Source organism: Pelobates fuscus, chromosome 7, assembly GCF_036172605.1.
Source record: "Pelobates fuscus isolate aPelFus1 chromosome 7, aPelFus1.pri, whole genome shotgun sequence".
Taxonomy (NCBI): domain Eukaryota; kingdom Metazoa; phylum Chordata; class Amphibia; order Anura; family Pelobatidae; genus Pelobates; species Pelobates fuscus.
This window is the reverse complement of record NC_086323.1, coordinates 147,855,736-147,868,380: the sequence shown is the minus strand read 5'-3', so window position 1 is coordinate 147,868,380 and position 12,645 is coordinate 147,855,736. Positions and strand designations below refer to the sequence as shown.

Below are 12,645 nucleotides of genomic sequence, written 5' to 3'. Positions count from 1 at the left end.
ATGCACGGGGGAAAGAGATTATATATTACATCATGTATTTCAAACCCTACCCCTCAGATATTACTGAACTACAACTCCCATGATCCTCTGGCTAGCTACTGTGCTCAAAGAATTCTTGGAGATTCCGGCAAACATCTGGGGGCTGATAGTTTGAAATCTTAGCCATACACTAAAAATAATTTGAATAAACATTTTTTTTTTCCCCATAAAAGTATACCTTTAAATCTAAATCTCAATTGCCGGACTTCACAGTTACCAAAATGTAAACCTTTTTTACAGTGTTATTATCAAGTTGAGTTTCTAATTCATCTCCTTGTAAAATCCTATACTGGCATTTGGTCTCTCTGTGAGAAATGCACAATCCTCTAAAGGCTTATTTTTCATACTTTAAACCATCTTTCACAATAACAAGTTCTGTGAAGGCTGAAATGTGCCTCATGAAAACACTGAATGAGTCTGCTGAAAAACTACGGGGGAGCCCCTGACTGTTCAGTAAATGGATTTAATAAAAAGTATGTTTATCTGTACACTGCCACAGGGAAAACAAGGGGAATTAATCTGCTGCAGAACTATTCACTCAAATGTGCCTTTTGAAGAATCGGTTCTACAATTAGGGGATTATTATTGTTCCCCTGTATATATATATATATATAGCCCAAGGGAAAAGCAACACATTCCTTATTAGGTGATAAATAGACTGACAGGGATAACTTCTGGATAATATGTCCCTAACATTCAGACAAACATAAAGTGATGTTTCCTGAAAAAAGGATAAAGGCTAGACACTGCCATTCACTAAAGACTGTAGTAGGATATGCCAAGAGACTGTCAGGATCCCGCGGGGGCTGTGAGGGGAGGCTGCAGTCCGCTCGCGGCACTCACCCTCCAGCCGTCCGCGGTCCCCTTCCTGCCATGTGTTCGGCGGGCGGCATCCTCCCAGCCACGGATGCCGCCCGCATCTTCCTCCAAGTCCCCCAGCGGCAGCATGCATGACGCTGCACGCTGGGAGACCGCCCAATTTGTTACACGCCGGGGTCAGTCACCTGGCCTGGCGTTAAAGGCACAGTGCTTCAATCACAGTGGGAGGTTTAGATATCTCCCACGTGTGATTGTTAATTCTGATTGGAAATTATCCAATCAGAATTAACCTTCTGGTTTAAATACTTACCTTTCCTGTTCCTCCCTGCCCTGTTGTGGTCTTTGCTTACTAGTATTGATACTGAACTTGTGTTTTCTGGTTATGTACTCTCTGGCTTGTTAATCTGACTTTGTGACTTTCTCCTACCCTTTGACCTCAGCTTGTTTCTCGTTATTCTGTCTTCTGGTTCCCCTTACTCGGCTTGTCTCCTGACTATTCTGTGTGTGCTTAGCCCGGCCACTCTAAGGTCCGGTACTGCACCTTTTCTGTGTGTGTGTGTTAGCGTGTTGGTTTCCCCGAATCGTGACAGAGACACTATCGAACAGAAGCCTCCACCTCTTTGTTTACTAGAGTAATAAGCATTAACTCAAAATTTAACATAAAGTAACATTATTCAACCACCAGTACGGTGACTGGACCAAGTTTCGACTCCTAATGTAGTGGATTTGGTGCATAGATGATGTCACTTTTCTCAGACAACGAAAAACATTGCCATTTCTGAGGAATGTCAATGTTTGCATTTGGCCACAAACATGCCTTGAGTGACTCTAGTGTCTTTGGTGGTCAGAAAGACATCCATTTAAACTCCTTAGGCCTTGTGGTCACTACTTCTCATACTTCTGTGTGCAAAAGTGAAATGATACACTGTGGGGATTGCTGCACATGTACCATTGATCGTACAGCCTATTTATGATTGATAGTCATAGAAGACCATTTAAATGCTGAAAATATCCTTTGGACACACAGGAACAGAGGGGTTGAGGGCCCTGCTCAATGAGCTTACATGCTAGAGGGAGTGGGGTAAAGTGACACAAAAGGCTAAGGATAGTATTACACTAATGGCAGTTGCAAGAGAGGAATCAGTCGGGAGCTATTAACTATGAATGGAATTATTAAGGGCTTTGTTCGTTAGTGTTAGCAGGTCGAATTGGATCCTAAAGGGCACAGGAGGCAAAAGTGTGAGTAGATGTCAGCCAGAAAGACCAGCCTGCTTGAATTCGTTACAGACTGAAGAGTGGCGATGCAAGTGTATGGATAGCTGATGAGTAGGCACTCGCAATAATCAAGTTGGAAAATGATGCATGCATGTCCAAGTGCCTTATTTGTATCTCTAGTTAGAGTAAAAAGCGGCTAGATATATTGTCAAGAGTTTCTCCAATGCCAAGTTGATGCTTAAGACGTCTTCACGTTGTAGCTTAGGCTCTGTGAGAATAGACCTTTAATTAGCCAAAGTGATTAGCTATTTGTGCCTTGCAATACAGTATAACAATACGTTAACTATAATCCTATGAAATAATAACTTGTATGACACAGGACATACATGAATATATCAGTGTAACTTTCCTGGTAAAATATTTTGACTACTATACAGATTGACAAATCTAAGCAGAGAAGCAGCCAGGCAAGAACGTTAGAGTTCCTGTATTAATAATTTTGCAGGAATTCAAGAATGATTTTGTTTTATAAAGGCTTTTATTAACTAAGACACATTTTTAGCTCTAAAACCAATTTCAATATACTGATTAGAAAAATGACTGATGAAGTTTGTAAATCTGAATAAGTCCCCAGATACAAAAACTACCAAATTTAAAGGAACACTCAAATCTAAAGGAACACAAATTTAAAGGTACACAATTAAATTAAGTTGATATGGTACATGGAGGTCACTGGGCACTTTCTTACCTGAAGGGGTTAAACCATTCTATATTGGTTTAACCCCCAAAGGTGGCCTGCAGTAGTGGATTTACAAAGTTCCCAGCGTTATTCGGCTTTTAACTTTCAGGAAGCGTGGAGTGCTGCCAGGCAGTGGTGCCGCTGATTGGCTAGAGTGGTCAGCTGATACTCTAAGCCAAACAGTAGCTCCCCATTCATAAAAAAATGCATGTGCAATGAAGTTGTTATGGTGCCTGGAGTGTTCCTCTAACTTTGACTCATTTTGACTTTTAAATATAATTAAAGGTACACTATAGGCATCAAAACAACATTGGCTTAATGAAACTGTTTTGGTGCATAGATCATGCCCCTGCAGCCCCTCTGCCATGTAGGAGTTAAATTCCTTTGGGTATGCCACCTTAGCCACACCTCCCTGCATGTGACTTGCGTAGCCTTCCTAAACACGTCCTGTAAAAAGAGATCTAATATTTCAACTTCCTGATTGCTCATTTTGTTTAATTTACCCTGCATGATTAAAATACAATTTACAAAGCAGGAGATACAAACTACTAAAGTAAGTTAAGCTCTGATTGAAAATGAAACTATTTTTTCATGCAGGCTGTGTAAGTCACAGCCAGGGGAAGTGTGGCTAAGGCTGCATGGATAAAAACACAAGTGATTTAACTCCTAAATGGCTGAGTGAGGCTGCAGGGGCATGATCTATACAACGAAACTGCTTCATTAAGCTAAGGTTGTTTTGGTGTCTATAGTATCCCTTTTAACTAGTATCCCTTTTTATTTCTCCTATGACATATTATAGGTGACATACAGAAATGAAAAGAAAAAAATTCATTAAAGAATGAACATACATTAAAAAGTACACCATACGTGAATCATTAAATTAAACAAGGGGTTTGAAAATGTTATTAAACATAAGAAAATGACAGGTAATTTGAGACATTTATGGGATAATTTCTCTGAAATTACAATATTTAACAAACCATTGAATATAATCTATATTTTTGGTAACCTTTTTTTTTTTTTTAATGATACTCTGTTTTTACTCTGACAAAGCCAGGACACACTTGCATGGAACAGAAACATTGTTTGTTTGTTTTTCTGCTGGGAGACGGCTACAAAGAATTGTAGGAAATGATTAACATGTGACAAGAAGTAAAAAAAAAAAGTGTTGTGAATTTATTCATTTAATTTTATATCTCAGATCTTGCAAACACATATTTATCAAAAATGGGAGGTATGCAATTATAGTATTAAATATCATGGCTAGTAACGGTTGCCCTTTAATACAAGATTCTTTTAAGGCTGATAATAATGCCCACTTTTAAAGAGGCTCTCTATATACTGTGAGATCAACGTCAAATCAAATGTGTGCATGTAGTGGCATAAATCGTATAACAATCAATTAAACATCTACGCCAAATAATTCCCTGCCTCCCTGACAAACAGCAAAAACAGCTATATACACTATCAGCTAGAAAGTAAATGTTTGGGACCTTTAACGTGACCTTTTTGGCTCTGGCGTTATGGAATTACTTAAAACGAATGCCCTTTACCCTACCTATTACACTCTACAAATAATACACTCATTATGTACTGTAAACAAAGGACTTTGCAAGTCTTTATTTTGCAGATAAAATAATAACAATAACTCTGAAGTTAAAGGAACACTTCAAGCACCATAACCACTACAACCCATTGGGTAACTAGAAAAACAGTTTGGCTCACCTGGGGAAGTAGCTGCGCAGAGTTAAGTCTGGTGGTGTAACAAGGTGTATGTTAGCTGAAAGCTTACGCTCTTAGCCAATGAGCTGCATGGCAATGTCTCTGCATGGCGAGGTATAGGTCAGTGGAGCTAACTTGCAGGAACAAAGGACACCAGGCAAGTTGTCAGACATTTCTCAAGTGTGTTGACTCCCTGCCCTGGGAGGGCCAGAGCACACTAGCACCATAACCACTACTGCAGGATGCAGTAGTTTCGGTGCTTAGAGTGTTCTTTAAGAAATAAATTGGCAAGCTGAAACATAATGATGTTAATTCACTTAACCTGCATCTTATAAATATGTCCCAAATTTGATACAACACAGCAAGAGATCTTTGCCCATCTTTCCTAAGCCAATTTTTTTATTTAAACTTTCTGTTTTGAGCATGAACCTTAATTTATACACATAGGCTAAGAGATTAATATTGTCAATAAAATGAATATGCCTTATACTGTAAAACAAGGGAAATTATAATGTGACTGAATGTGTTCTTCAAGACAAAAAATATTTAAAATAAAGAATGGATGTATACAATGGTTTGTAAACCTCTTTGAAGAGATGACGTCTACAGGTTTTAAGAAAACCAACACGTTACCAAACAATATGTGTGATATAATATATATCATACAAAGATTTAATTATACTTAGCTCTATATTATTAAGTTGCCGAAACAGGCAGCTTTTTAAGAGTGATTGTTGCAATTTGTAGTACAAGATCTGTTTTACAGCTCCTTCCTCCGTAGAGTCATTGATAAGCACAGGTAAACGGCAATAATCAAACAATTTTCTCAGCTGGCATAATGGTGTAACATTCTTTTCTATACAAACACATTCATTGTGCCTGTTATACAAAAATATTCATTGTGCGTTCCATACAAACAGATGTAATATCAATTTAACTGACTCATTATCTTTTAGTTCCTCATCCCCAGAAGCAGTTGGCGTATAACACATCAAAAGCAGGAGTGGTGAAACTTACACAGACATTGGGCACAGAATGGATTGACAGAGGAGTTCGAGTGAATTGTATATCACCGTAAGTTTAAATATATATATATATATTAAAAAAAAAAGTATGCCTATTTGGCTTAGTCTCTTATGAGTAGTGCTGGTTGAAATATTAAATTGTATCTTTGTGATATGGTTCCTTAGTCTGACTTTTTGCAGCAACTTTGACACATTATGCTCCCTAGGTAGGATAACAGAACTAACTACTTGTGAGGGAGGGGTATTTCATGCAACATTCTCGTGGAAACATTTTTATCTATAAAAAAAAAAAGGGCATTATACAAATAGGACAAATAGGACAAAACCCTTTCATTAACAGGACTGCACAAATGATAAAAGTTCATCCACTGAGACTTGCATAAAGGAGATTTTACTAAAAGCAGGAGTACACTGATACAAGATGTGCAATTCAGTGAAGATGTAGTTTGACCAGATTTAGTAGATATATTTTAAAAGAGGATTATTTTTTTTTTTAAACAGGATATTCAGGATAATAATAATATATGTGCTGATTTTACTATGTTCCCAATCCAGCGAAACCCTCTCTTTTGCAGTCGAGAAGGATTTTCCCTTTTTTATGCTACAATTGGTACTCATTAGGATTGACAGTGGGAACAGAGACTTGTGAATACTTGAATTTGGTAGACAAGTTAAAACCAATATTTTGTGTAATTATGTTTAATTATAAATGTGATGATTATATTCTAAAATAGTAGTTTATTAATAAAAAAATTATAAGATTTCACGAAGCAATATAATATTATTTTTGAAGTAGGTCATGATGATAAGAAAGTTTAAAAATTGCAGGCAACTGAGACACCGATTACAGGTATCTGTTGCTAAAGCTGATAATAAAATAACTAACCTGTTTGCTCTTCCCTGCTTCGGTTCATTGCATAATACCTTTCTATGTATGGGAATATTACATTTTTTTCATAAAAAGACTTCTGACAAAAGCCTTGATTTAATATTGTTGGAAAAACATTTTCAAATAATTAAATTTTTTTTTTGTTCAATAAACTTTTAAATGTTTTTTTTCTCCAAAATATAATTTAAAAATATATAATATATAAACAATTATATTCATATATAAAAAAACATAAAAATATGTTTTATAACATTCAATTATTTGAAAAGCTTATCCAATGAGGCCAACGTTTTTATGAAGTCCAACTGTAAAGCAATGTGTATATGTTACACATTGCTAATGACGGACTGACGGAGAAGCATTAGGTGGGCATACTCTGTGCAACCAATGTGGTTCAGAATCTCTTCCATGCTCATTTCCAATTTGATACTGACAGAGTTAATCATTAAAGTAAGAATTGATGGGTATTCAAAGTGAATGTAAAATGTAAAGCCAATGTAGCTGAACTCGTAAAATATATCAATATATCTGCTAGCTTTAGCGAAGGGTTCTCTTTGTGTTCATTAGCTAAGATTAGTTTTGGATTATTTTAAATAGAAAAAGAAACCTTTAATTTAGAATTTTGTGAGGATCATATATTATTATAATATAGAGCATGAACGAAGAGAAAAGCTTCACATTTTAATTTGACCCCAGCTAGGTTGGATTTTTCAAGGTAGCAAAGCATGATCAAAATATAACATCCAAAAAGAATAGCCTCCTTTTAGAGAGGCGTCCTTACAAAAAGTGTTTTACGTAAAATAAAATACTGTCCACACTTGTAGAAAAGGTCCTTGTCAGTCAATTGTCAGCCAATTTTTGTTAATAAATTGATATAGTATATTAAGAGTCCTCTGCAGCCTCAGGAATCAGGAATCTTCATTGCGGAAAGTTCAATCCCCTTTATAGTGACACTATACCTGCATACCTTAGAGCTGAGACTTAGGCTCTATATAAGGGGAGCTTAATACCTACCTAAATATTTTATACATTTTATATTAATGAAATTACACATTGGTGACCCATTCTTTCTTCTTCTCTTTTTGGAGGGTATATTCCATTAAAGTAGTGGTGTGTTGCTGCCCTAAGAGCATAACAGCCACATATATATAGGCTCCATTACATGTGAGTGATCCGACCATTTAGGGATACACTATATGTTTATAATTACCATCTGCACTATATTTGTGCTCTTTTGTCTTTTATGTACTCAAAATATCCCCTTATACATCTAAATACAAATGTGGGGTAAGTTACCCATTTACTTTTTGCACTTTAGCGCTTCACTAAAGGTATAAGTATATCTTATACCACCAGAAAATATGAGATCCAGCTGAGCCACTTCTAATTAACAGGAAACATATAAAAATCTGATGCTGTTTAATACTTACCTCTCCAAGTAGAGGAGCCCCAATATTACAATACAAAAATATTCCGCCACAACCGCACACTGACGCTCCACAAAAATACACACCTACATACCTACACTGATTTTCCACAGAATTACACCATCATGTCAGCAAATAGATCGTTTACAGAAATGCATCCCCACATTCAAACACTAACGCTAAACAAAAATAAACCCCCACATTCCCACACTGAGGCTCCACAGAAATATACCCAAATATATATGTGTGCGTACATGTGTGTAGAGTGTATGTGTATAGCAATGCATGTGTATGTTGCTACATGTGATCTGAGCAGACACGTGCCTCAATGAGTCTTGCCTCCAACACATGAAACTGACACTTGATGCCTAATATTTCCCACCATTGTAGCCACTGTAACAATATAATCAATTTATTCACTTCGCCTATCAGTGTTTTTTTTTTTTTTAATACTTTATTTATGGATAAAGCGCTTGACAAATACAGAATTGACGAGGTACAATGTAACAGTTATGTTAATACAGTCAGAATCTTTGGTATTGGAATTTGTCACGAGTGTCCTCCGTCCTACTTGGTCTTTTGTACCGGTTTGCCTAAGTACCATTGGTTTGCTGTTTATTTTATATTTTATATATTGCAATACTTCACGATAACGATAATGTTTAAACTATGTAACAAAGCTTTTCGACAGTGTTTATGGAAGCTTATATAGTCGTCTACCTCTCTGGTCGGGCTCTTGGCCCCCGTCGCCCCCTTGGCTACCGCCGGGCTGGGACAGGTCCTGCCTTGCGTATATTCCCGACGTTTGATGGCGGCCCATGGGCTTAATCATTACCAGAAAGGCAGAACTATCAGTGGTTTTAATGTTGTGGTTGATCAGTGTAATTTGGTTCTATTAACCCCTTCACTTCCAGAATTAATTCGAAAAAAGTTTTTACTTCCATGTACTTTGCAGAACAAAATGTAATCCATAAAGCATCACTTACCCTCATTTATATTCCAGGGAGGATTATCAGCCTGTATATGGCTGCATTTCTCTGCCAATAGTCACTTATTTAACTGTTTAAGGACACCTGACATGTGTTACATGTCATGATTCCCTTTTATTCAGGAAGTTTGGTCCTTAAGGAATTAATGCCTGCAAGCACACTGAACACCAATTTACCCCCTCATTATAAACCGTAAATACAGTTTTAGTGGCTGATACCATTTATACAGTCAAGGAGGGGGAAGAAGTAAATTGGCTCTCCCATTTCACTGTTAGCATTATATTAGCCATTGCTGCCCAGTCACTACAAAGGCCCAATCCCTTTGGGATTTGGCCTGTAAAATATTGGGGAGGGGGCATAGACATTGGGTTGGGAGACTTTAAATTACATAATGGGGGGTTATTTCAGTAGGTGAGGGATACTATAGGCTTACTAAAAAGGTGGGACCTAATGTCCTCGCCACAGCATTCCACATTAGTGGCAGATGGGGGTCTGTAATGATAATATACAATGGGGGGTGAAATGCTAGTGTCCACTTCCCACAATGCTGCCATTGTCTCTTCCTCCCTGGCTGTCTAGGGGTCCCAAACCACTTTGCCACCCCCTTAAACTATATGAACACTACCTACCCCCTCTCGCTTTAATTATAGTTAGGGTGAGCATTAAAACTAATACCTGTAAAAAAAAAAAGTATCTTTAATTCTTCTTAACTTCAGCCCCCACAAAGGCCAAATAAAAAAACATAATACGCAATGGCAAAAATTAAAATCAGGATTCAAATAAGTGAATCCAACTTCCCCCCCACAAAGGCTTTGCCCAGAATGTGGCATCAAAGTGGGAAAATTGATTGGTTGGACCTGATCGCAAAAATCTGAGGAAAAAAATTAAAACAGGGTTGACTCTGATTGGTTGACTTCAAGCGTGATTTGCCTGTCATAGTACTGATCACCAAACCAAATCAATGCAAAAAAGTAAATCCACTTTTGTCCCATGATGACTCCATGCGGAAGGAGGTTTCATTGTGGGAAACGCCTTTTGAAAGGCTCTCCTAAGCTTTGAATTCTCAATGTTTGTAAGCCACCCAATCAAAGCAATCTGACACACAAGCCTCACTGATAAGTCAATCAATTCAAGCAAAGAGAGATTCGCTTTAAATTCAAAGCGTAAAAAAGTATTTATAAACGGGATGGGGAAGACTGCTGCCCAGTCGCTAGCTTTAAAGATTTAGTAGATATCCAGCAGGTGGCGGCATAGAGAGGTTTAAAACCTTTATTTATAGTAATATGTGGATATTTTTGACCCCCATAGGCTTTTATTAATTATTTATTTGGTCATTTAGTCTTTAGTCCTTATTTAGCGCTGATCAGCTGCACATGGTTAATCCTTGCACTGCCGAGGCTTATTTAACTATTTGCTCACTGGCTGCTAGCCCTGCCAGTGAGCAAATAGTACTTGAAATGATCATTCACGTGTAAAAAGTATGTAAATGATAATTAGCGAATGTGCATCCTATCGGTTGCATTAGATCCCAAATTTTTGTAAAACCATGCTTTGTGAATCTTCAGAATCCTATACTTTGTATAGGATTTGCATTAGGAAGCCCTGTTTTTACTATAGACACAAAATGCATCTGGATGACTGTTGCATATTCTCTACCTACTAATGATTGTATTTGACATTAGTAAATAGGAGAATTGCCATTGCGGTAGTCAGTATTAATTCGATTTTGTCCTTGTGGACAAAAACCTGTGTAATAAAATGTTCTGCTCAACAGAAGTTTGGATCCTTGGCGAGGCAAGGTACGTCATCTTAGAAAAACCTGGAAAATGTTCATATTTTAAGTGTTGTAATACTGTTTTTAGCACCCTGGGACCGCATTGATGCGCATCAATCCATTGAAGATTCTTCTTAAGATCCATATTTATTCTACATGCTATTGTTTGATTTTCATTGACATTAGATGGCATTCATGCGCAATTAATTAATCACGATCACAAATGATCCCTTTTGAATTATGCATGAATGTATCACCATTAACATATGATTTTCATACACTGCCAAAGAGCACTTTTATGTACAAATCAACAGCCTGTAACATATGCATGCATCCATGTTATCTATTATTATGTACTAACCTAGAACTTAATGGATGCCTAAATGGTGAGGCTATAGATCTATAAGTTCAATTTTATTTATTTCTTTTATTTTATTTTTTACAATAAAATGCTGAGTCTAGATGTACATTTGCTAGCAATTTGAATAACATAATGTATAAAAGCATTTTGTATGCCCTATAAAGTGCCAACACACCATATTTGCATGACAGGTGCACTTTGCATATTAAAGATCTTTATTACAAAAATGTATGGGTTCCTATTTGCTCTAAGAAAAGCATTTTCTTTTTAAATAAAAATCCTGGCATGGAAAAGAAGTCGCTAATAGGTTGTTAGTATGGAATAGTCAATACATGAGAGCATTAGCACATTGGCACTTGTTTTAGGTAATCTGGATATAATTCAAATGAGTCTTGCCTATGAAGATGCTCAATGGCAGTTTTCCAATATTAAATTACAGCTAAAATTTTTTCGATATTGATGCATCATTCAAAGACTCCTTCTTGTAAAAACCTCCATAAACGAGTGCCAAAGGTCTACAAAGCACACACCCAAAGCACATCTTTATCAAGCATTGCATTTTCGGAGTGTTGTTAAAAAAAGTAAGAATTTATTGATATATAATGTACCAAGCAATGCCAAAAAAAAAATACAATAGGACCAATGCCCTAATGTCAGTGAGGTTTTGAGTTAAATTTTAGTTATAATGGCGACATGAAGGTCACATGGTATCTATTGTAGTCGCTGAAACAAACTAGTTGCAATTTCCTTTTTTAAGCCATGTCAAAATACAGGTGATTATATCTTAAGTATTGTTTAAGATATGCAGGACAATTAGTGTTTCTGATTTTTTTAAGTATATATATTTTTAATTTCCTCCATCCAAACAACCTTGAAATTTTATTCTGAGATGGTGGCAACTTTTAATATTGCATGATCACAGCCAGAGGTGTAACTAGAAACCAGAGGGCCCCGGTGTGAAAATGTCTTGCCCCCCCCCCCTCCACCAGGCCCCTCCATGTGTCACATTCACGCCCCTCAGCCCCTCCATGTGTTTCATTCAGTGTGGTATGGTTGGGGGGATGAGTATGATAGAATTTTAGGGGTTAATGTAATAGGGTGAGTGTGGCGGAGCGAAAGGGGGCAAGTGTGACAGAGTGATGGAGAATGATTGTGACAGGATTGGGGGGTGAGTGTGACAGTGCGAGAGAAGGTGAGTGTGATAGGGTAAGTATGGCAGGGCGATGGGAGGTGAGTGTGGTAGGGTGAGTATGGCATGTGTGAATGACAGGGTTGGGAGCGTTATTGTGAGTGTGGCAGGGTGAATGGGGGTGACAGTGTGTGTGGGGGATGTCAGATACACAGACACACAGGTGCATACCCTGACACACATGCAGATAAACAGACAAACACACTAACATGATTGCAGATACACACCATATAACACATACAGATACATACATGGACACACATGCTGATACACAAACACACATACAGATACAAACGCACAGATACACGCACTGACACACATTCAAATACACAGACACACAAACTAACACACATACAGATACACGGACACATTGATATACACATGCAGATACACAGAATGAAACTTTTACAGATACAAACACTGACACACATACAGATAAACAGACACCCATACAGAC

The 12,645-nt window shown here is 37.3% G+C and overlaps 1 protein-coding gene across 1 annotated transcript in view; it reads left to right on the top strand.

The window, feature by feature from the left end:
- LOC134568302 (2,4-dienoyl-CoA reductase [(3E)-enoyl-CoA-producing], mitochondrial-like) overlaps window positions 1–12,645 on the top strand; it is a 77,179-nt gene that overhangs the window by 45,269 nt on the left and 19,265 nt on the right. Inside the window, exon 10 of the mRNA XM_063426793.1 lies at window positions 5,491–5,608. Coding sequence (XP_063282863.1) covers window positions 5,491–5,608 — 118 coding nt within the window. The remainder of the gene's footprint in view (window positions 1–5,490; window positions 5,609–12,645) is intronic.